Source organism: Peromyscus eremicus, chromosome 3 (assembly GCF_949786415.1).
Source record: "Peromyscus eremicus chromosome 3, PerEre_H2_v1, whole genome shotgun sequence".
Taxonomy (NCBI): domain Eukaryota; kingdom Metazoa; phylum Chordata; class Mammalia; order Rodentia; family Cricetidae; genus Peromyscus; species Peromyscus eremicus.
In genome coordinates this window covers 49,705,537-49,728,583 of record NC_081418.1, presented here as the reverse complement: position 1 = coordinate 49,728,583, position 23,047 = coordinate 49,705,537, and the positions used below count along the sequence as shown (strand labels likewise).

The window sequence follows — 23,047 nt, the reverse complement described above, 5'->3', positions numbered from 1 at the left end:
TCTCAACTAGGGCCAATGACTTTCATAGTAATGGGTTTTTAACCAGTTTTACAGTGCCAGGAATGAGGTCCCCCTGAGGAACAGGCCTCAAACCCAAGCAGAAGGCAGTTGGTTGCCCCACTGCATTTTATGCCACTATTGCACCAGTGGGCAATCTTGCCTAGCATGTTGGTAGTTTAACACACGGCAGCTCACAAGCATATGTAACTCCTCTTCTAGGGAAGTTGATGCCCTCTTTTGGCCTCCACAGATACCAGACACACATTTGGTGCATATACATGCAGGCCAAACACCCATTCACATAAAATATAATAAAATTAAAAACAAAAGCAACAAAAGAAAAAGGGTAGAGAGTCTGATGTGAACAATATCCAAGGAGTTCTTAACCTCATCAGCTTAGCAACAAAACAGACTTGAATACGTGGTGGTACGAGGTCCAGAGGACACTAGAATTCTTAGCCAAATTAGAAACAAAGGAAACTAATCAAATGGCAGCTATTGCAAGTGGGCAGTGTTGTGGAATAGTAGTTTGAGATGTGTTACATTTGTTTATGCTGTGGAATATTTGATTAATGATGCAAAGATGTGTTGCATTCTTATGTTGCATTTGTTTAACTCTGTAAAGCTGTGTTACTTTGCCTGTACAAAACACCTGATGGTCTAATAAAGAGCTGAACAGCCAATGGCTAGGAGGAGAAAGGATAGGTGTGGCTGGCAGGCAGAGAGAATAAATAGGAGAAGAAATCTAGGTTTGAGAGAAGAAGAGATAGGATCTAGAAAAGGTGGAGAGGAGGGTGCCAGGGGATAGCCACCCAGCCACACAACCAGCCCCAGAGTAAGAAGGGAAGAAAGACATATAGAATAAAGAAAGACAAAAAGTCCAGAGGCAAAATGTAGAAGAGAAATGGGATAATTTAAGTTAGAAAAGATGTCTAGAAACAAGCCAAGCTAAGGCTGGGCATTCATAAGTAAGAATAAGTCTTCATGTATTTATTTGGGAGCAGGGAGGAAAGAACACAGACCTGTTATCCAGCAGTATCCGCTTGTATATGTCAATAGCTTCTTGGTAATGGGATCGCATATAGTGGATTGAGGCCAAGCTAAGTTGGTCTTCTTTGATATCCTGAAGATTCTGATGAAAGTTCATCAATTTCTTCTCATCATTAAACTAAATTGTGAGAAAAGACATGCACAGATTCACATTTGTGTGAGAGAGAATCTCATGGGATAGAGGTCTGAACTTCTCTCTGGCCACTGTGTCCCTACTGCCTCCACTTCCTAGCCCCTCATCTCTTTTGTCCCACTGTAGAGAAAGGATGCAAATCATCTCTGGAGACAGAGCCTTGGCAATGGAAAGGCTGTAAGTTACAGTTATGATTTATTACTTGATATCTCCACTCTACTCATTTCTTCTCCTTCTTATGTTTCTCTGCCTTTCTCTCTTTCTTCTTCTTCTTTTTATATTTCTTTGCCCTCACCCCTTAACAATTCTTTCCCATTCTTTTGTATTTCTTTTTCTTTGGTGAATAGTATGTAATCAAAATGTATATTATCATGTAACTTTGTGAACACAATTTTTAATTTATTGTTCTAGGTGATTTTTTTTTTAAAAAGATTTATTTATTTGTTATGTATACAGTGTTCTGCCTGCATGTATGCCTGCAGGCCAGACGAAGGCACCAGATCTCATTATACATGGATGTGAGCCACCATGTGATTGCTGGGAATTGAACTCAGGACCTCTGGAAGAACAGCCAGTGCTCTTAACTGCTGAGCCATCTCTCCAGCTCCTGTTCTAGGTGTTTTTATCTTCTTTTCAGTTACCATATATGGTTGTTGTTTTAGGCTATCAGAATTCAACTTTTATGCTTATTTTATTAGAAGGTAGATATAAATAACAAAACAACTGCCTTTGTTTATATATGGGATCCAAATGATACATTTGTATGTAACTCTTGATACACAGACTATTCTCTCCTTCCTGGTGCTTCAAATCTTTATTTTCATTGTGAAGTCACTCTGTGTCTGTCTCTTAAGAAGACCACACTTGTGCTATAGGATGTGGGCTCTGTGCTTATGTTCTCTCTCTCTCTCTCTCTCTCTCTCTCTCTCTCTCTCTCTCTCTCTCACACACACACACACACACACACACACACACACACACACACACACATACACCTTTGTTTCTGCAGTTAATAAGTCCAATTGGCCAGGCAGTGGTGGCATACACCTTTAATCTCAACACTCAGGAGGCAGAGGAAGGTGGATCTCTGTAAGTTCAAGGCCAGCTTGGTCTACAGATCAAGTTCTAGGACAGCCAGGGCCACACAGAAGCCCTGTCTCAAAAAAAAAATAATATATATATATATCTGAAATTGATTTGCAGTTTGATCACTGATACACTACAGATGTATGTTGTATGCATGTACATTTGTACACACGTGTGCTTATGTAATACTGGAAAACAAAGTCTGGGCTTCATGCATGTCAGACAAATGCTCCATCACTGAGTGTGTCCTTAGCTCCTGGTATGGACTTACATACAACCTTTGAGAGTTATTTTTTTCTTGAGCCCTAGTTGGCCTAGCAGTCACACTGTAGACCACACTGGCCCAAGCTTGTGCCCATCCTCCTCTCCCTGCTTTCCAGGGGAACAGGCCTGCGCTGCCACAGCTGAATTGCTGAAACCTGAATGTGAGAGGCAGATGGATCCAACTAAGTTCCAGAGTCTAGCACGCAAAGCTTTTCACTGGTGCTCACTTCTCACTCGGACGCACTCTGTCTAATTCAGAATAAACGTAAGAAAATCCATTTCAAAAATTAATATTTCTTTTCTTTCCTTTTTTTTTTTTTTTTTTTTTTTTTTGAGGGGGGATGTTCTAGAAAGGATCGCTCTATATAGCCCTAGCTGTCCTGGAACTTGCTCTGTAGACCAGGCTGGCCTCGAACTTAAGAGATCCACCTGCCTCTGCTTCCCAGGTGCTGAGATTAAAGGCCTGCGACACCACCAACCGGAAGGTTATCATTTCTTTAGGCCTGAAAATTGGAAAATGTCCAAATATACAACAAAGGGAAATGAAAGGGTGAATTGTGGGATTTCTGTCTATTAGAAGGAATAGTGATGACAGTAAGTGAAGATCTAAATCAAAATTTTGCAAACTACACCAGGCTAAAAACCACTGAGAAGGCTATCTTAGCTTCAGTCAGCACGATACATGAGGAAACATTCAGAGTTTTCAAGAGAACCTAGAGATCAAAATGTGGATATGGCACACCCTATTTTGAAATTAAAAAAAAAAAAAGAAAGAAAATTGGGAAACTATTTTAGAAAGATTTCACAGCCCAAGAGCTACCTACCATTTAGCTCTTCTGTAGACTATCGTGTGACATGAAAAAAAGTTGTACTTTTGAGTGCAAAATATGGACTTAAAACAGTACACATACATAAACTGCGATCCAAATTTGATAAAATAATCCACATTTTCAAAACAATATGGGGCAAAGGGTATAGCTCAGAGGTAGAGTATATGCTTCACATGCATGATGCCTTCAGTCTGAGTCCCCAGCACTGAAGAAGGGGGGACAAAGGGCGGGAGAAGGTGGGAGGGAGAGCAAGTGAAAAAGATGAATTTTTAAGACTCAACGAGAGGGGCTGGAGAGATGGCTCCCTGGTTAGGAGCACTGGCTGCTCCATCAGAGGACCTGGGTTTGATTCCCAGTACCCACATGGTGGCTCAGCACCTTTTGTAACTCCCAGTTCCAGACACCTTCTTCTGGCCTCCTCGGGCACTAGACGGTGCATGGATGTACATGCAGGTAGAACACCCGTACACATAGAATTAAGTAGTAGTAATAATAATAATAATCGAAAAAATTAAAGTCTAGAAGACAGCAAAATACAAGAAATGTTGATTATTGTGTGTATGTGTGTCTTCTTAAAAACTATTTTCTAGGAGAATAGAATGAACAAATCTTATTTTTGTAATCATAAGAAAACACAATAAAATATTTCTTGGAATCAAAGACTTCCATTTCTAGTTAGAGTAGACCAGCCGGGCGGTGGTGGCACATGCCTTTAATCCCAGCACTTGGGAGGCAGAGCCAGGAGGATCTCTGCGAGTTCGAGGCCAGCCTGGGCTACCAAGTAAGTTCCAGGAAAGGCGCAAAGCTACACAGAGAACCCTGTCTCGAAAAACCAAAAAAAAAAAAAAAGAGTAGACCTGCTGGGAGCCTAGTCTTCTCATCAAGAACAACTAAAAGTTTGAAAGCTACTAGAAATCTGTGGGGAGGCATCAAAGGCACCAACTCAGTGAAGATCTGTGATGCCAAGATTCCAAAGAGATGGAAAGAATGGGGCCATGAGGTGGGTGTCCAGCAACACTTACCTTTTGAGGACTCTGGTCAGTTTTTAGTTGGTGACTGAGTCTCCAAAAGCTAAGTACAGCTTGTGGGAGCTGTATGGACTTGATGGGTAAACATTAGAGGCTGTCAGTGAGGAGCCCTGGAGTGACAACCCAGCCAGGGAGGCAAAGCAAGAAGCCACCAGCTCTCAGAACAGTTGGGGACCAGCCTTGAATGGCTGATATCGCCGGCAGGAGTCAGACCATTTGTTCCTGTCGCATGTGCCTGCCAGACACACAAGTAAATCCTCTGTGGAAGATGACAAACTATCTAGAAACCCCATCTCAAAAACATAAACAAACAAACAAAAACAAAACAAGAAAGAGAGAAAATAGAAGCATTTACCTGTGACACAATTAAAGAAAACTAACTACGTGGATACATACTATTGAGGTCCTACAAGGAACAAACAACAACAAAGCAAAAAAAGAAAACCCTCAACAACCAAGAGAACTTCAATAATGTAAATGACCTACACTACAGTAACCTCTAAAATACCATAAAAAGGATGTACAACAGTAAGCTAACAGGACAAATATGGAATTTTAAAAATCAGTGCAAGAAGAACACCAGAAAGGAGAGAAAATGGAATCCTGGTTATTTGGGACAAATGGAAACAAGCCGTCAGGCGGCAGCTCTGGGCCTGGGTGTGGTGGTCATGCCTTTAACCCCAGCAGCCGAGCAGCTAAGGCAGGAAGCCTATGTGTTTGAGGTCATCTTGGGCTTTGCAGAAAGTTTCAGACCAGCCTGTACAACATAGCAAGGTTATGTCTCAAAAAGCCAGAGGCTCTGGATGTAGCTCAATGGTGGAGTGCTTGCCTAACATGCACAAGACCCTGGATTTAGTTCTTTTTCTTTTTTTTTTTTTTTCAGTTTTTGGTTTTTCTAGTCAGGGTTTCGCTGTGTAGCCCTGGTGATCCTAGAGTAGACCAGGCAGCCTCAAACTTGGAGAGATCCGCCTGCCTCTGCCTCCCAAGTGCTGGAATTAAAGGAGTTTGCCACCACCGCCAGGCCCTGGGTTTAATTCTTAACACTGTAAAATAATAACAAAAATAATATTTTGAAAATTTTAAATGCACCAAATATATTTTTATATACTACTTGTTTGTGACTTGATAAACTTTCTCTAAAACAATTTAGTAACATTAACAGAAATGTCTAGTTGAACACTTTCCATCACTGTTGGCGAAGGGAAGGAAGAGGAAAATGTTTTAAAGGGAGCAATGCAGAATGAGAGAGAGCATAGTACCTTGTGAGCCAGATGGAACAGCAGGCGGTTCTGGAGCCGGCTTTTGGGAGCTGGAAGAGAAAGAACCGCGTTGCTTGGTAAGGAATTCAACAGTTGCTCTGGAGAGATGGCTCCGAGGGTAAGAGCACCTGCTGCTCCTGCAGAGGACTCAGGCTCAGTTCCTAGCACTCACAAGCTTACAACTGTTCATAACTCCTGTTCCAGGATATCTGGTGCCCTCTTCTGGCCTCCAAGAGCACATGCAGGCAAAGCACTCATATATACAATGAAAAATAAATCTTGGGAAGAAAATTCAATGGTCTATGAAAGTTAGTCCCCTGCTGGAATGGGACTCAGGTGGGTCTCCCCAGATCCTTACCTAGCTGTATGTGACTGCTAGAATAAACACTCTGTCCCACCTGCAGGAGCAGCAGCCACAGGAGAGCCAGAGGAGGGCTGTTCTAAGATTCTGCTCTCCACCACTTCTACCCGACACTGCTGTGGTGTCCCAGAGCACAACGCTACACACACACACACACACACACACACACACACACACACACACACACAGTGTAGCCCACTTCTGTGCTGTTCACACACTGAACCAAACACGGGGATGTCACCTCAGAGTACACACGGAGCCACCCACATTTTGCCAGCAGCATTCTTTCTCAGTTCCTTCTGAAATCTGCTTTCCCAGACTTACGCTGTTGCATTTTCCTAAACAGTAGTCCACTCTATTCCAGGGATCTTCTACCACAGTTAAGGGCCACCCTTAAACAGGCATCAAGATCCAGTCAGTTTTCCAACTCCGGACAACCAATTCTATATCTCTTTTGTAGACCAAAATCATACTTCAATGCATAAAAAATAAAAATGTGTGTATGTATGCATGTATGTATGTATGTATAGAAATGGAGCAAACTCTTAGAAACATGAGACAGTTAGGACCCTAAAAGACATGATTACATTTGGAAAAATTACACTGGCATATATGAAAAAATGGGGTTCAAATTAAGAATGGTTCAAGTTCCCCATTTTTTAAAATGTGGTAAGTTTTATACACATGAATTCTATGAATTTTATAAATATGAATTCTACCCAAAATCCATTTTCCCTAACAATTATTTTGGTGGAGGTTGGGGGGACCAAGGTCTCTCTGTGTATCCCTGGCTGTCCTTGAACTCAGAGATCTTCTGGCCTCTGGCTCCCAAGTGCTGGGACTAAAGGTGTGCACCACACCCAGCCTCCTAACAACATCTTCATCAATATTCACTTGCCTACTTTCTCTCCATTTCCTTAAATTCCATTTGATGTGTGTTCTGATTATCCTTCACCTTTTCTTCCACGTTTCTTCCCCCTCCCCCTTCCTCGCGAGTCTGAATACAAAGGGAAGCCTGCTGGACTCTTAGGTGGGGATCTGTGGGCTAGCTTCTCTCTCGGGCTCTCATTGTGAGCAACAAACCCCACAGCAGAGCGGCTGGAGCAAAGGCACCTAAACACCACCCTCCCCTGACGTCCACCCGTGGGGCTTTTTAAAGACCCCGTGTTCACTTTCTTCTCTCATCCTTCTGTTTCTTGGTTCTGCCTTCTTGAGTTGGGCGTGGGCACATTAGGGTGAGGATGGGGTAATTAACTCTCTTTAAAGACAGAAGTGATCAAATTGCCGGGTGGTGGTGCACGCCTTTGATTCCAGCACTTGGGAGGCAGAGCCAGGTGGATCTCTGTGAGTTCAAGACCAGCCTGGTCTACAGAGAGAGTTCCATGACAGCCAGGGCTACATAGAGAAATCCTGTCTTGAAAAAAAGAAAGAAAGAAAGAATTGATCAAATCCAGTACTTTAGTTGTTCTGAAGAGCACAGTTCCTTTTTAGCTCTCATGGCCATTGTTGGGGTTGAGGGTTAGCTCTGTGGTGGAGCACTTGTCCAACAAGCATTGGGCCCTGGACTAAACCTCCAGCACCCAGGGGAAAAAGCAAAACAGAGGACTGTCAGCCTGGAATTAAAAATAAAACAAAGCTTCAACTACAAGTTGAAATATCTCTAAGACACGCACTTTGGAAGCAGAGACTGAAAGCAGGTACAAAGCAAACACTGATTATAAGAAAGAGTAGGGTAACAATGGACAGAGACATTATGCCAAAAATGACATGTAAAACGCCCACTTTACCTTTAAACCCGGCCGTTTCTGCTTGTTTATACATCCCAAGAAAGAAGTAGGTGCAGGCCAAGTTTACCCACACTTCCGGGTTGCAATTTTCCTCCTTCGTGGCGTTTTCATACTCCTGAAACAGACAATAATTGAGGGCCTCGCTTGACAGTAAGGCGACTGCCCATTTTCTACAGTGGAAGAGGAGTTCTCACTGACAGCAGCTTAGCTTACCCTCGGAGATTCTACATCTGCTCCGCCGTTCTCTGCCGGAAGAGGGTAAGCTACATGGGATTCCACCGAGACAGGGCGCTTGTACACAGAATTACACTTTGGTTCCCCCTCATTTTTAATGTGTCTAGAAACCTTCAGAAATTAAAACAACTGAAATAGTTTTTGCTAACTTAAACAGACATACAGATGGGTCTTCTGGAGAGATTGCTAAGAGCACTGGCTGTTCTTGCAGAGGACCCAGGTTCGATTCCCAGCACCCACATGATAGCTTACAATCATCTATGACTCCAGTTCCAGGAGATCCAATGTCTTCTGGTCTCCGCAGCTTCCAGGCATGAACCTGGTTCACATACACATATGCAGGTAAACACTCATACCCATAAAATAAAAAACATTCTTAGAGAAATATAAAATGCAGTGGTATAGCTCAATGGCAAAATGCTTACCTGGCATGTGCAAAGTCTCTAGTGCACATGTAAACGTGAAGGGCAAGTAAGATACAGACTCACAAGACCAGATGGAGAGTCTTTCTCCTTTTATAAAGGTATTTTTGGGCCGGGGTGGTGGTGCACACACCTTTAATTCCAGCACTGGGGAGGTAGAGCCAGGTAGATCTCTGTGAGTTTGAGGCCAGCCTGGTCTACAGAGCAAGATCCAGGACAGGCTCCAAACCTACACAGAGAAACCCTGTCTCAGGGGGGAAAAGTTATTTTTTGGATTTTATTTAAAACCATCATAATAATAACTTCTATTGTTGTAGAATATTATTTTAAGGTGTGTTACTTTTGTTTATGTTACATTTGTTTAACTCTGTGAACCTGTGTTACTTTGCCTGTGTAAAACACCTGATGGTCTAATAAAGAACTGAACGGCCAATAGCAAGGCAGGAGAGAAAGACAGGCAGATCTGGCAGGCAGAGAGAATATGTAGGAGAAATCTGGGAGGAGGAGGAAAAGGGAGCAGCCAGAGAAGGAGGAGGACATCAGGGGCCACCACCCAGCTATCCAGCAAACCGTGAATAAGAGTAAGATTTACAGAAGTAAGAGAACGGGAAAAGCCCTGAGGCAAAAAGTAAACGTGATGATTTAAGTTAAGGAAAGCTGGCAAAAAAAAAAAAAAAAAAAAAAAAAAAAAAAAAACTAAGGCCAGGCATTCATAATTAAGAATAAGCTTCCATATTTATTTGGGAGCTGGGTGGGGGGCCCCCCAAAGAGTAAAAAAAAAAATGACAACATTCTATTATACAAAAATAATACTAACAAATGTATTAAATACTCAGACATTATATTGGAATGCTAAACATGCTCTTATCTTGTGGGTTTTATACAAGTATTTTAGTTTATATATTATATAGCAAGGCGGGAAGTTGAGCAGAATATTTATCTCATTATTTTTTTAAACTAACTTACAAACTAGCAAGTTTCCCCAAAGCATTTTCATTGTCTCCTCCACCTCTCTCTCTAGTCTATCTTCTGACTTACAGACTGCATACCCCTCTAAACACTCCCACCCCACACTTATTTCCTCTTCCACTTTCATGTTGAAGTAGAATAAGGCAGAAAAGACCGGTTACATAATTTATTTAGTGATTTCCTTACAGCGCTGCTCGTCCTGCCCGTCCGCCAAGCTTGACTTCACTCGCACAGCTGAAATAATGGGCTGTTGCCCTTAACAACCGGAGGAATGAGAACACAAACTGGACCTGGGAGGGAAGCCTTTCAGAAGCTTCCTGGATGCAGCCCGCCAGTGACATCTCCTCTCGTTCGCCCTCGTTGGTGGCAGAGTGCTTACTCCAGAGAGAGTCCCACAACAATACCACATGTGTTCTGTTACCACCCCCACCCCGCTCTGAATCAGCACCTTAAGAAGGGTCAGTGGGGCCTTTATTAAAAGACGTAGGACTGGGGAAGGCAGACAGGGCACTTTCTTTCTTTCCATCTGCATTATTTCCTTCTGCTGTTACTATGAGCATGTACCATATAATGTCATTTTTTTTTCACTAACCTCCAAAGCTCTCTTGTAGTCTCCCAGGTGAAAAGCACAGTATCCAATCCACAAATTAGTGTCATCTTCTTGCTCCCCAACATGACGTTTGAACTTCACATTAAAATGTCATGAAAAAAAAAAAAAAGATTTTAATAGTAAATGCTTTGGATTTTTTTTAGGTATGCTGAGTGACTGATAAACAATCAAAATGCTAAATAATAGAAGCTGGACAATATGCTGTTCGATGACGCCTCCGCAGACAGGAGTCCTCATGGTCACAGTTGTCACAGAAGTCTTTTTTTTTTTTTTTCAAACATGCTGGATTTGTTTTTCTGTGTTTGCTAGCACCTTATTCCAGAAAGTATGTGAGCTATCTAATAATTCTGGGTGATGTTCAAGAATTATGTAAAACATTTGAAACCAGCCAGGTGGGGGTGCACACCTTTGATCCTAGTGCTCAGGAGGCAGAGGAAGGCAGATCTCTGTGAGTTCGAGGACAGCCTGGCTACAGAGTGAGTTCCAGGACAGCCAGGGCTACCAGAGGGACCCTGCCTCAAAACAACAACAACAACAACAACAACAAAAAACATTTAAAGCCAAATACCTGAAGGTTAAAGGTCAAGCAATGGTTCTAAGATCACACGGCCAGCCCCTGTCCCTGTGGAAACAGGGATGTAAATGCATGTCTGCCTCCAAAGCCCAGGTTCCCACCACTGACTTCTGCTGCATTCCATATCACACTTCCATCTTCTCCTGTTAGCACACATGTATATTTATTAATACTGAAGGGCTTAAACTCTCCCCTTTTCACAACGGAATTTAGGTTCCAGTTCTCTGAGAAGGACAAACAGATTCTTTTCCATCAAAGGGCCATTTATCTACGAGGCCCTTTCATTCAGGGTCGAGGGAGAGAACGAACACAGAGGGTCTAAGTCATCCTCACAGTGTCTCAAGGACAAACCCGGCAGCCCCTTCTGAGTCACGTCCAAGGTTGTGCAGAGATGTCCAAACCCATAAAACTAAACCTCAGCCAATTAGACATACACTAACCAATTATGTAGCTGTCTCCAGACCCCCCTTAGGTGTGCTTCAAGGAGCCTGCATGCCCCTGTCAGGGTTGTCACCATTCTGCACAGGTGAACGACCCCCCATGCATGTGGTATAATAAACGCTCTTTGTTCTTGCACACGATTTGAGTCTGGGGTCTCCCTTCAGTGTTTCCGCAGACCCTACTCTAGTTCATAGCCCTTCTGGAGACAAGCCATGAAATCATTCTATTACCCCACCAGGCTAACTTACAGACCAGATGAGTTGAAGGTGTACAGACGCTAGCCTTGTTTGTGTCCACTACAAAAATGTAAGAATTCTTCACCTAACAAAACAGAAGTTTTACTTCAGAGGAAAGGACTGAGAAGGATTTTCAAGTACCACGAATCCTAGCTTCATCCCCATTGCTGTGATAAAGACCCTGAGCAAAAACAACTTAGGGAACTGGCCATGGTGGCACACGTCCTTAATCCCAGCACTTAGGAGGCAGAAGCAGGTGCAACTCTATGAACTCAAGACCAGCCTGTTCTACCGTTTAAGGCCAGCCTGGTCCATATAGAGACTCTGTCCCAAAAAACAACCCAAAATACAGTGCTGCTTTGGTCGTAAAGCGAATGCCTTAGACAGAGGTAATGCCATATAGAACTGCAAGCAGGCCTGACTTCAAATGTCTGTCCTGACTTCCCTCAGTATGGACTGTCACCTGGAATTACAAGCGTTGTTTGGGTTTTGCTTTGTTTTCATCTCTAATCAGCCCGGTGTTTTTATTTTTAATTATGTGTAATATGCATTTGCTGCTCTTCTAGAGGACCTGAGTGCAGTTCCCAGCACCCTCATAAGAGTTCACAACTTTCTGTAGCTCTAGCTCCAGGGGATCCAGTTCTTCTGGCCTCTGTGGGCACCTGCATTCGGGTGCACAAACTGACATGCAAAGCCAAGCCGTGGTGGTGCACGCCTTTAATCCCAGCACTCGGGAGGCAGAGGCAGGCAGATCTCTGTGAGTTCGAGGCCAGCCTGGTCTACAGAGTGAGTTCCAGGACAGGCTCGAAAACTACACAGAGAAATCCTGTCTCGAAAAACAAAAAACAAACAAACCCCCCCCAAAAAAAAAACTGACATGCAGACACAAACAACTACACATCATTTTTTAAACTCTTTTTAAAAAAATAGACACGTAGGGAGTAGGTGGTGCACACTTTTAATTTCACCATTTGGGAGACAGAGGCAGGTGGATCTCTGAGTTTGAGACCAGCCTGGTCTACAGAGTGAGTTTCAGGACAGCCAAGGCTGTGACACAGAGAAACCCTGTCTCGAAAAACAAAAGCAAACAAACAAACAAAAGGTGAGATCTACAAGCTGGGGCTGGGCTGGGGTGCAGATCTGTGGCAGAATGCTAACTTGAGGCCCTGAGTTTGATCCCCAGCACTGGTTCCAAAAAAAGATGACACTGACATACAGAGTTGAAATGTTCTGTGGGTTTACAATATTTTTAAAATAAACATGGAATAATCAATCTTTTAAGCAAAATATTATAATAGGAAGAAGTTATAAATCACTCAGGAATCATGGTAAACAATATGTGAATTGACACTGTATTATGTGTAATGCTGTATTTTTAGGTTAGATTCACCATCTGTGAGACTAGGGAAAAAAATTAGTTTTAAGTGTATGAGTGTTTTGTCTTCATCTGTTTCTATGCCCCGTATGTGTTCCTGGTGCTGAAGGAGGTCAGAAGGCCTGAGATCCCCTGACGTTGGAGTTACTAAGGGTTGTGAGCAGACATATGGGTGCTGGGAATCAAGGTCCTCTGGAAGAGCAGCCACTGGTCTTAACTGTCAAGCCATCTCTCTAGTCCAAATTTTTTTTTATATCTTATCAGGCTTATAGTTAACTTGGAATCTGGAATATGTGTCTGGCTATATTTACTTGGATTCCTCAGAATGTATCCACCTATTCCAACAGCATCATAACCAGCATTCACCCCGACATTCATCAGACTTGAAAGCAAACCTTCTTTGGACGTTACCTCCAATAGGGTGATGGCGCCAGTGAAATCTCTTTGCGAAAGTAGGTCCTCTAGCTTTGGAATCTTCCTCCCTTTCTTCTTTCTTTTGTCAGTGTGTGGTGATTCCCCGCCCACAGCGGGTTTGGCCCTTGAAAGCATCTGTAAAACAAACAGCAAAGACGGTTCAACTCAAAAGTCTTTTTGTTGTTGTTGTTGTTGTTTTTCAAGACAGAGTTTCTCTGTCAAAAGTCATTTTTAAACTCAGAGTAACAGTTCTGTGATTTACAAGTCAAATCCTTACCAACAAACACTAGTAAGTCGATTCTTTTGTTTGTTTATTTTTTGTCTTTTCGAGATAAGGTTTCTCTATGTAACAGTCCTACTGTCCTAGAACTCACTTTGTAGACCAGGCTAGCCTGGAACTCACCGAGATCCACCTGCCTCTACTTCCCGAGTGCTGGTATTAAGGGCATGCGCTACCACCGCCCGGCCTATTCAGATTCTTTTTTTATTTTATTTTATTTTTTTGGATTTTTCGAGACAGGGTTTCTCTGTGTAGCTTTGCGCCTTTCCTGGAACTCACTTGGTAGCTCAGGCTGGCCTCGAACTCACAGAGATCCGCCTGGCTCTGCCTCCCGAGTGCTGGGATTAAAGGCGTGCGCCACCACCGCCCGGCTCAGATTCTTTTTTTAAACACGCATTTTATTGAAAGAGCCATCACCTTCCCACTGAAGGGGAACCAAATAGCTACTTCCAACTACTTTATCCACAATAGACGAACAATTCACGCAGCCTCTACCATTTCGGTCTTCCCTGGCTCTTTTTCCAGTTCACAAGCAGATCTGGTGCCGGGAAATGGAGAAGCAGGAGGGAAGACAGCATCAAGGTGATTTTCTTTGCATCCCTCGCTATTCCCGGTGGAAACACTGGAGGGATAAAAGCATCGCCCTCTGGAGACACACCTAGATTCTATCCAACAGTGTGTTGGGAGTTATAAGCCCGGGTAAAAACCTATTCGAAGTCCCCCCCCCCCCCTTACTATTCAGAGCTACTAACCATCTTAGCGTCGGTCTTGTGAGCCCCTGCCGCAGATTCTTAGCAAAGGCTGGATGCCTCGGCGACTTGCCACATCTACACAGCCAGCTCCGTTTCCACGGCAACGCCGCCAGGAGGCTGGTCCTTCGATGACAAGAGCTCGCCCGAGAATCAGTGCCCGCAGCTTCTTGGTTCCATGCGTTTCCGCGGCTGGAAGAGAAGACGTTCCTATCAAGGGAACAGATCCTTGTTTGTGCTGAGGACGAAAATGTGCTTGTGTCTCTGCTTAGGAATGTAGTTTAGGAGAAGGCGACTTGGAATTACTATTGCAATTAGGAAGTGTATTTCAGATACAAGTTTCTTGGGAAGGTAATTTTCAAGGACCACTTCCGTTTGGTCTAGGTTGAATTCCACAGCAGCTCGCTGTCTGGCACCTTGTCTCTGTTTTCCCCTGAACGAAATGATAGTTTGGAGGCATAAGTGACACCGAAACATTTCCTCGATGGGAGGGGAAAGACCACCGCCACACATCATGGTCAAATTAATGAAAGCAAGCAATTCATTAAAGCAAGTTTATTCGCGTACACAGGCTACCTCCCCCTAGGGCGGGGCGTCCAGAGGTCAACATTAGATGTGAGGAAGTGTTTCTTACACAGCTCAGGAGTAGGGGTTTCCAAATGGGAGATATGGCGGGCAAAATAGGCAGGGTTACAGGACGCAGAACATAAGCATAAAAAGTAAATTAATCTTAACAAACTCCTGAAACAGACCCGGTTGCAAGGTGGGCATAACAACAGGTAGTCATAACAAGGTGGTCATATAACCTTTTGAAACAAAGGTAAGATTGCAAGACAGTTATAAACAACATTGAAACAAAGACATGATTGCCATTTCTGAAACAGGCAGTACAAAACCTTTTGTAGTTAAGGTTACAAGTGGGGCATAGCCCAATCTTTGAGAAACAGAGGTTTAATGATAAACAGGAATGAACCTAGTTTATCTTTACTATAAAATGACTTTTAAGCCTAAGAAGGAGGCAGGCTGGTCCTTCAACACACTTACACACAATTAGAAACTGTAAAAATTCGTGTTGACTGGACTTACTCCAGAAGACAGTGTTAACATGACTGCAAAAATATTTTTAAATGACAGAGTCATGGACTGTTGGAGCCAGAAGGGACCTTAGAGGATATCCAAACTTTCAGGGTGAGCAGATGCACTAAAGACCTAAAATCTTTTTTTTTAAGGCTTTTTTTTTAGATTTATTTATTTATTATGTATACAGTGTTCTGATGCACATATCCCTGCAGGCCAGAAGAGGGTACCAGACCTCATTACAGATGGCTGTGAGCCACCATGTGGTTGCTGGGAATTGAACTCAGGACCTTTGGAAGAGCAAGCAGTGCTCTTAACCTCTGAGCCATCTCTCCAGCCCAAGACCTAAAATCTTATTAACAACTTGGGTGACATGGCATAATGGTTACACAGTTAATTACTTTGCATACCACCTGAACAGCCCTATAGAGACTCACATATACCATGAATGTGTGGAAGGCTGGTCGGTATGACTTCTGAGATTCCTTTGCATAGTTATCTGTATCCGGCCTTAGCTTCTCCTCTTACGTCTGCCATCTGTCGGACAGTGGACGACGTCTGTCTTTATGTATACACGTCTGTATATACACAAACCAATTGGTCTACAGAGATACATACCAAAAGGGAAATATATACACCTCAAAGATGCACAGCTTTACCAGCACGCCACTTAAATTCTTTTGTTTCCAAATTTCAGAAATATTCCTATTTTCAGTAAAAAAAAAAAAAAATTCAACAAAATTATTTGTAGCTACTTTCCGTGGTGTGATATAGATGACAGACACTTTAGTCAAAATAGTCAAATAATTATAAAATTCATCTTTTAAAAGTACAACACAGTAGACTTTAGTGTATTCATAACACTGTGTGTCCTTAACAGTCTTAAGTTCTAGATCATTCCAGGAAGGAAGCCTACAATGCACGGCAATCATTCATCATTTTGCTCTCTCTCTAGCCTCCGTCAAGAACTCATTTATTTTCTTTCCCTGTGGATTTGCCTATTCTGAACATTTAATAGAAATGAAATCATACAAGGAAGAACCATATTCCATATGCCTAAATATTGAAAATTTCAAAACCAACCCAGCAAAATTATTAACTAAAATGTTTTAGCATTCTATCATGATGAATAAAACAACATGTAGAAGTTTGGGCTCCAGTTTAGAATTCTCAGACTTTTTTGAAGGGTGCAGCAGTACCCAAAGACCTAACCCCGATTCTCAGCCTTCAACCCTACTCACCCCAGGCTTTAATCTGCATTGAAAGGACCTTATGCATCACTGTGGAACCTCAGCCTACAAAGTCAAGCTTTAGGCCCCCATTTATCCTAGAATCTGTCAGTCTCACGAACCTAAAGGGAAAAAGCACAGAGCAGAGCCCTACTCAAGTGTGCAAACAGACTAGAAGTTGCGTGGGTACAGATTCACTATTCTAAGCATCGCGGTAGAAAGGAGGGAGTACAAGAACTGAGCAATGCAGACCCTTTCTATCTAGTTTAGCATACAGTCAGCGTAGAATGCAGAGCAGAGGGCTCTCTTACTATGGTCTAAAGTCAGTGTTACTGATAATGCTGTATACCGCCATGTTGAATTTACTAAATCAGTTGAAATGATCTCTGATTTCTGAAAGTTTGTGGTATTGCTTTACGTCTCTGAAGCCTTAGAGGCTGTTTGAGATATGCTGTAGTTACAAGGGACAGACTATGGCCCTGAGTATACTTGAGACGTTCTTCCCAACAACAGCTGTAAGAATTATAACACCTGGAGTTATAAAACATGTGATAACATCAGCATAGGAGTGCTGGCTGCAGGGCCGAGAGGCAGAGTTAGGACTTGCAGCTTTATTTATTTATTTTTATTTTTTTGAGACAGGGTTTTTCTGTGTAGTTTTGGTTCCTGTCCTGGATCTCACTCTGTAGACCAGGTTGGCCTCGAACTCACAGAGATCCGCCGCCTGCCTCTGCCTCTCCAGTGTTGGAATTAAATGCGCCACCACACCCAGCATGCAGCTTTATTATAGTTTGGAAAGAACAGCAGCTTTGAAGGATCTGTAATACATATCTGGATTGTGGTGACAGTTGTATGACCATGTAACTTTACCCAAACCATTGACGTGTACAATTAAAGTGAGTATGAGTATAGCTTATGCTATGTAAAGGGCATCCCATGAAATATGATTTTGATTGTTTAAATGGTAATCTAGTTTTGAACTCATGACAGTATTCTCTTAAAGAATAATTATTTTGATTGTATGTGTACATGCCTGTGTTTATCTATGCAAGTGCCCACAGAAGTCAGAAGAGGGTGTTGGATTCCCTAGATCTGGGGTTACAGGCGGTTGTGAACTGCGTGACATGTGTGCTGGGAAGTGGACCCTGCTCCTCTGCAGGAACAGCGACTGTTCCTCACTGGTGAGCCATCTCTCCAGCCCTTCACCAGGGTGTTCTTGAAACTGTTTTTCCAATTTTACCCTGATGCATACTGATAACCACTTACAGTCCTTGGAAACCACTGTGGAAATTATGCCTCTGTCCATGACAGAGCCCTGGACTGCTGAGGGAATGTTAAGATATTAAAGAGTTTTAATGAGGCCTGGAAGGGAGGAGAGGCCTAGCTCAGCGTTACATAATGTGTCTACCTTGTGTGAGACCCTGAGTTCGATCTGCAGCACAGAAAAAAGAAAGTCTGCGCATTTCTCAGTAAGGTTGGTTTTCCTTAAAGGGAAAAAGAAAATCTCTTGGGAAAAAAACAACAATAAATCTCCATGTTTCCACTACAGACCACAGTAATTCTATTAAAGTGCTGTTAGCTTTTTCATTTTTGTTCACTAGATTTATAAATATTCATCAGGAAGAATGTTTAGGGGCTGGGGAGAAGGCTCGGTTGTTAAAGTCCTTGGCCCACAAGAATGAGGACCTGATTTGCATCCCCAGCATCTACATGAAGGACCTGGTGTAGTGGTTCACCTCTGTAATCCAAGTGCTGGGGAGGCAGAGAAAGGCAAATTGCTAATCTCTCTAGCCAAATTGGTGAGCTCTGGGTTCAGGAATAGACGATGTGTGTGCTGAGATCAGAACACAATTTTATGAAGCTGATTCTTTCATCTTTCTGTGGACCCTAGGGACTAGACTCTGGTTGTGAGAGCATCATTCCTTTTTTCTGGATGAATCATAGCCCATCTTGTGAACAGGCACATTTTGCTTAAGTCTTCATATTATTTAAAGAGGTGATGTCTAGGAAGTTTTCAGAGCTTGGTGTTCCCATTAGCCTCCTCCTTAGTATCCTGGAGTCTGCAGCCCAGCATCCATCCTTGTGTTAGATTCAAGGAAGATGCCAAACCATGAACAACTCCTGGATCAGCAGTTCTCAACCTGTGGATTGCAATCATCGGAAAACACATATTGCTGATGATCTTAGGAACTAAGACACCACTCAGTAGCAATAAAAAAATTTATGGCTGAGGGTCACAACAACATGGGAACTGTATTAAATGGTGGCAGTATTAGGAAGGTTGAGAACCAGCAGCCTAGATGTAGTATGCTGCTGGCCCTGTCTTCGCCTGCAAGGCTCATTCCTATTGTGACTTTTTATATATTGGTTTTTATTTTCTCTCTATCTTATCACATGGAAAGCACTGGTTTTATGAGTAATCAGGAAAATGTTCATTAAATCACAAAGCAACAATGCTAAACACCCCCAAACTAGCATCAGTCAAGCTGTGAGCCTAGGCTGTTGTCACATGATGTCTTGACTCAGGCTCTGAGTCCCCTTTCCAAGTGGTTCACCCACTTACTGGGCAATTTAACACTGGCTGTCAGTGGGAGAGCTTAGTTGCTCCCACATGGACCTCACCATTGGATGACTAGAATGTCTACATCATTTGAGAGTTGGCTTGCCAGAGGTAGAGAGCAAAGAGGAAGCCACAAGGTTTTCACAACCTAATTTAGGAGTCACAGTGCCATTTCAGATTACTCAGGTCACACAGCCAACCGCAGACAAAACTCCCCAGGAGCCAGCTGGCTGTTTGCTCTAGGCACCAAGTTAATCCTACTCAGGGATGCAAACATGTCCATTTCTTCTGCTTTCAAACTCGATGCCTAGTAAGAAGTGTTACTGAAGTGAGGGTCTGGCAGTTTGACTGTAACTGGACCCCACAAGCTCATAGGGAGTGACACCATTAGGAGGTATGGCCTTGCTGGAGTAGGTGTGGCCTTCTTGGAGGAAGTGTGTCCTGTGGGGTGGGTGGGCTTTGAGGTCTCCTATGCTCAAGATACCACCTGCTGTCATGGTTTACTTCCTGTTGCCTGTGGATCAAAGATGTAGAATCCTCCAGCACCGTGTCTGCCTGCAGGATGCCATGCTTCCCACCATGATGATAATGGACTGAACCTCTGACACTGTAAGCCGCGACCTGAATTAAATGTTTGCCTTTATAAGAGTTGCTGTGGTCATGGTGTCTCCTCACAATAGAAACTCTAAGACAGGGAATGCAGCCTGAAGTTCCTCATTGCAACTCCAGCAACAAAGTCTACATACATTCTGAGAGAATGACTGGCCTTTCTCTTCTGTGTGGTTAGCTCTTCCTTCTCTGTTTAACAACGTCATCCTCTCCTACTTCACTTCTTTCCAGGAATCTGGCCCTTGCACAGGTTCAAGCTAGGGGAAATCCCTGGCTGTCCCCTGCCATCTAATCATGTGACTATTGCCTCTCTCCACTTGTATCACCTGTTCGGTGTGGACTTTGGACTTTCCATCCGACTCACCTCAGATATGTGTGTACTTTTAAGTTCTATGACTTAGCACAGCTGACTCATTATATTCTCTCGGTGTGTTGCTTCCCTCTGATTGGTAGTTAACTAATTCCTATTGCTTGCTATACCAGTGTGTCCTAACCTCAGCTTTGAGCTCTCCACAGATTTGTCTTTGAAACTCTCAACTATGCCAAGATCCTCCAGTAAAACATTAAACAAAGAAGAAAAACCACCAAAAACCCAAGAATAATATAATAGTTGTAAGTTTTTTGCACCCCAATAGGCCTCTCCTCTGACGCAGCAATCCAAATCAGACCAAATCAGACTGAATTAGAAAAAGCCCAGTTTAATGGGTAAAGCATTCCTGGGTGATTCTCCATCCCCCCAGAGAGGAGATAGGACAAGAGACTGGAAAACCACCTGTCTGTTTTCTGGGATGCAGCTTATTTACCCTATGCGAGTGGTCTTGAGCCTCTCTGGGGGAGGAGCTGTGTTTGGTGGGCTTTGAAGGGGCAGGTTTGGGGAAAGAGATGGGGGAGGGGAGTTGAGGTAGATCTTCTACCAGAACATTCCAGACTCCTTGGGTATATGGATGCCAGAGTGCCAGGGGTTGAGGCGGAGCTCCCACCTAAACATTCCAGACTCTTTGGGTATAGGGTTGCCAGTTCAAGTCTGGCTACTTCCTGTGGGCATAGGACGATGTGGGGAAGGGGGGAGTCAGGAGTTGGTGGACTCACATTCAGCAGGAGATGTGAGTGGAGGAGCATCTGGTTGATTGTCATCCTGGAGACCTCAGGCATCTGTTTCTTGAGGAAGCAAAGAAGGCAAGTTTCTAGGAAAAAAATAGATCATTAACATCTGTCCTAGTTGTACTGCAAAGATGAATGTACAGAGCAGAAGAGCAGATAGGACCTTCATTGGGACATCTTGGAAAACTGGAGAGTGGAGGGTCCCAGCTGCTCGACAGACCATGTATCCTGAATAGGTGCCCCCTTGAGCCTGGAGAGATGGTACCAGCATGGATGTCCCAGAAGCTTGGTGGTGAGGATCACAGTATAAGATCCTGTCCATCAGGGCTCGAGAGACTTAGAGCTAGCTGTTTGAGAGTACTCTGTCCCCTGGGGAGAGTGGGGCAGGCTCAGGGCAGTTGGGTCTGTGGGTGTTTGGAGCAGGGAGACAGCTGTGGCCCGGAGGCAGGTAAGGGCAATGGGGAGAAGGGAGGGCCAAGATAACCCGAGTTCAGTGGAGAGCTTGGTGAGCTGTTTGATGAGTCCATTGGCCTTCTCAACCTTTCCTGAGGATTGTGGGCGATAGGGAATGTGGAGCTTCCAGGAGATGTTGAGAGATTTCTTTAGGAGCTCCATGACACTGCCAATCCTAGCCAGGTTGGTGTCCTCAAAGCTGGTGCAGAGGCTGACATACCTGGAGGGCCCCTGTGAATAGACCTGTGAAATACTCAGGAGAGAGTGGGGGCCAAGGTGAGTGTGGCCCCAAAGCAGCTGAGAATATTACACCAAGCAGAGGTGCAGGGCAAGCAGGTACGACCAGAAAAGAGTGTGAGAAAAATCACCCTGCAAGAATGCAGGGAAGTGTCAGGGTCTTAAGTGGGAAGGAAGGGGTCCCGTCCACCCCCGTGACAGAAATTGGTGAGGGAACTATAGGACCTGAGTGAGATGTCAAAACAGAATAGGTAGCTCCCATGTCCAAAAGAAAGTCAATGGTCTTACCCGCTACCTGCAGCGTTACTCTAGGCTCCGAGAGGGCGATGGGAGTCACCAAGTCTAGGCCGCGTGAGTCCTCCGCCAGGCTTAGGAGTTCAAAGGCCGGAAGAGTCTCAGTTGGCAATGTTGTTGAGGCTGGACCTCTGTGGCATGGCCTAGAGGACAACCCCGAACAGGGGCATTCCGATTTCCAGTGCCCAGGCTGTCGGCAGCTGGCTGCATTTCAGTCAACTTGGGCTGAGCTCTGGCGGGATGGAGCCTTGTGGCCGACTTCCCTTGTCCCCCTTGTGGGGTTCTGGTGGCCTCAGGGCAGCTGCTAAGGCTTGACTTGGAGCGTGTTCTGCTGCAGCCGTGTCTGTAGGGTGACTCGGCTGTCATTCTCGAGCATTAAAAACTTTAAAAGCCATTTTCACCAATTCCTGTAGGGGAGTTTGCAGACTTTCCTCAGCCTTTTAAATTTTCTTTATAATATCTGACGCTGACTGAGAAATGAAATGGGTGGCCAGGACCATGGCTACTGCTGGGGAGGAAGCAAGTGGGGAAAATTCGTGAGCGTTAGGCCAGTGTGTGGAAGAGGACCTGGATGTAGGTTGAGGCACTGGGGGGCCAGTGCAGGGGGAGGGGAGAACAGGAAGGCAGGTAAGGAGGAGGCATTTACCCTGGAGGGGGAAGAAGGGGAAGGGGTGGATAGAGAAGTGTTGGCCACTGAATGGAACATGCGACCCCACAGGAGGGGGCTGGGTAAGTAGAGTTCTGAGGAAGTGGAAGAGGGGCCAGTGTCTCAGGTGCCAAGGTCAGGGCAAAATTTTCAGGGTCCCAGTTCCCAGATAGGCGGGAACCTGGAGGCACCATGACCCTACCCAACAAGACCGGTGCTGTGGGGCACTGGCCTCTGCAGGGAGGGCAGGAGTGCACAACCCAAACACCGTGGACACAGGGCAGTTCTGTCTAATTACCTCCAAGCCGACAAAAATTTTCAAGATCTCAGAGGATGGAAAATGGTAACATTTAGCGTACAGTGGCCAGACCTTAGTGCTCAGAGAAATCAAACGTTCAGGACAGATGGTATCAGATAGACCCAAGTTGAATAGATTTTGTAAGAGACCCCACAGGGGCATTTGGGGATCTGACTTTGAATGGCAAGTGCCCATTTCTCAAGTCTATGCTGAGGACCCGAAGCCTAGTGTAATGCATCCACTGTGGTAGGTCTTGTGTCAAAAAAATGGGTGTGTGTGGAAAATTCCCTTCAACGGAACATCTTCTGGAGAAGGGGTCCCACGGAACAAAAGCAGCCCTTTGCTCTGGAACATGGCGGGGGGGGGGGGGTACCTGGCATGGCTGCATCTTTGGTTGGACACCCCGAAAATTGAAGAGGCCCTGGGCCTCCTAGGCAATGA

At 44.2% G+C, this 23,047-nt stretch overlaps 1 protein-coding gene across 3 annotated transcripts in view; it reads right to left on the bottom strand.

Annotated features, from left to right (window-relative positions):
• Ift56 (intraflagellar transport 56) overlaps window positions 1-14,220 on the bottom strand; it is a 48,151-nt gene extending 33,931 nt beyond the window's left edge. For all 3 annotated transcript variants that reach the window (XM_059257587.1, XM_059257586.1, XM_059257588.1), the window contains exons 1-6: window positions 14,106-14,220; window positions 13,071-13,208; window positions 10,016-10,108; window positions 7,799-7,913; window positions 5,651-5,700; window positions 1,023-1,168 (exon numbers count right to left, since the gene is read on the bottom strand). In XM_059257587.1, the coding sequence (XP_059113570.1) occupies window positions 1,023-1,168; window positions 5,651-5,700; window positions 7,799-7,913; window positions 10,016-10,108; window positions 13,071-13,208; window positions 14,106-14,108 (545 nt within the window). In that variant the 5' untranslated portion in view covers window positions 14,109-14,220. The remainder of the gene's footprint in view (window positions 1-1,022; window positions 1,169-5,650; window positions 5,701-7,798; window positions 7,914-10,015; window positions 10,109-13,070; window positions 13,209-14,105) is intronic.
• Between the last annotated feature and the right edge of the window lie 8,827 nt (window positions 14,221-23,047).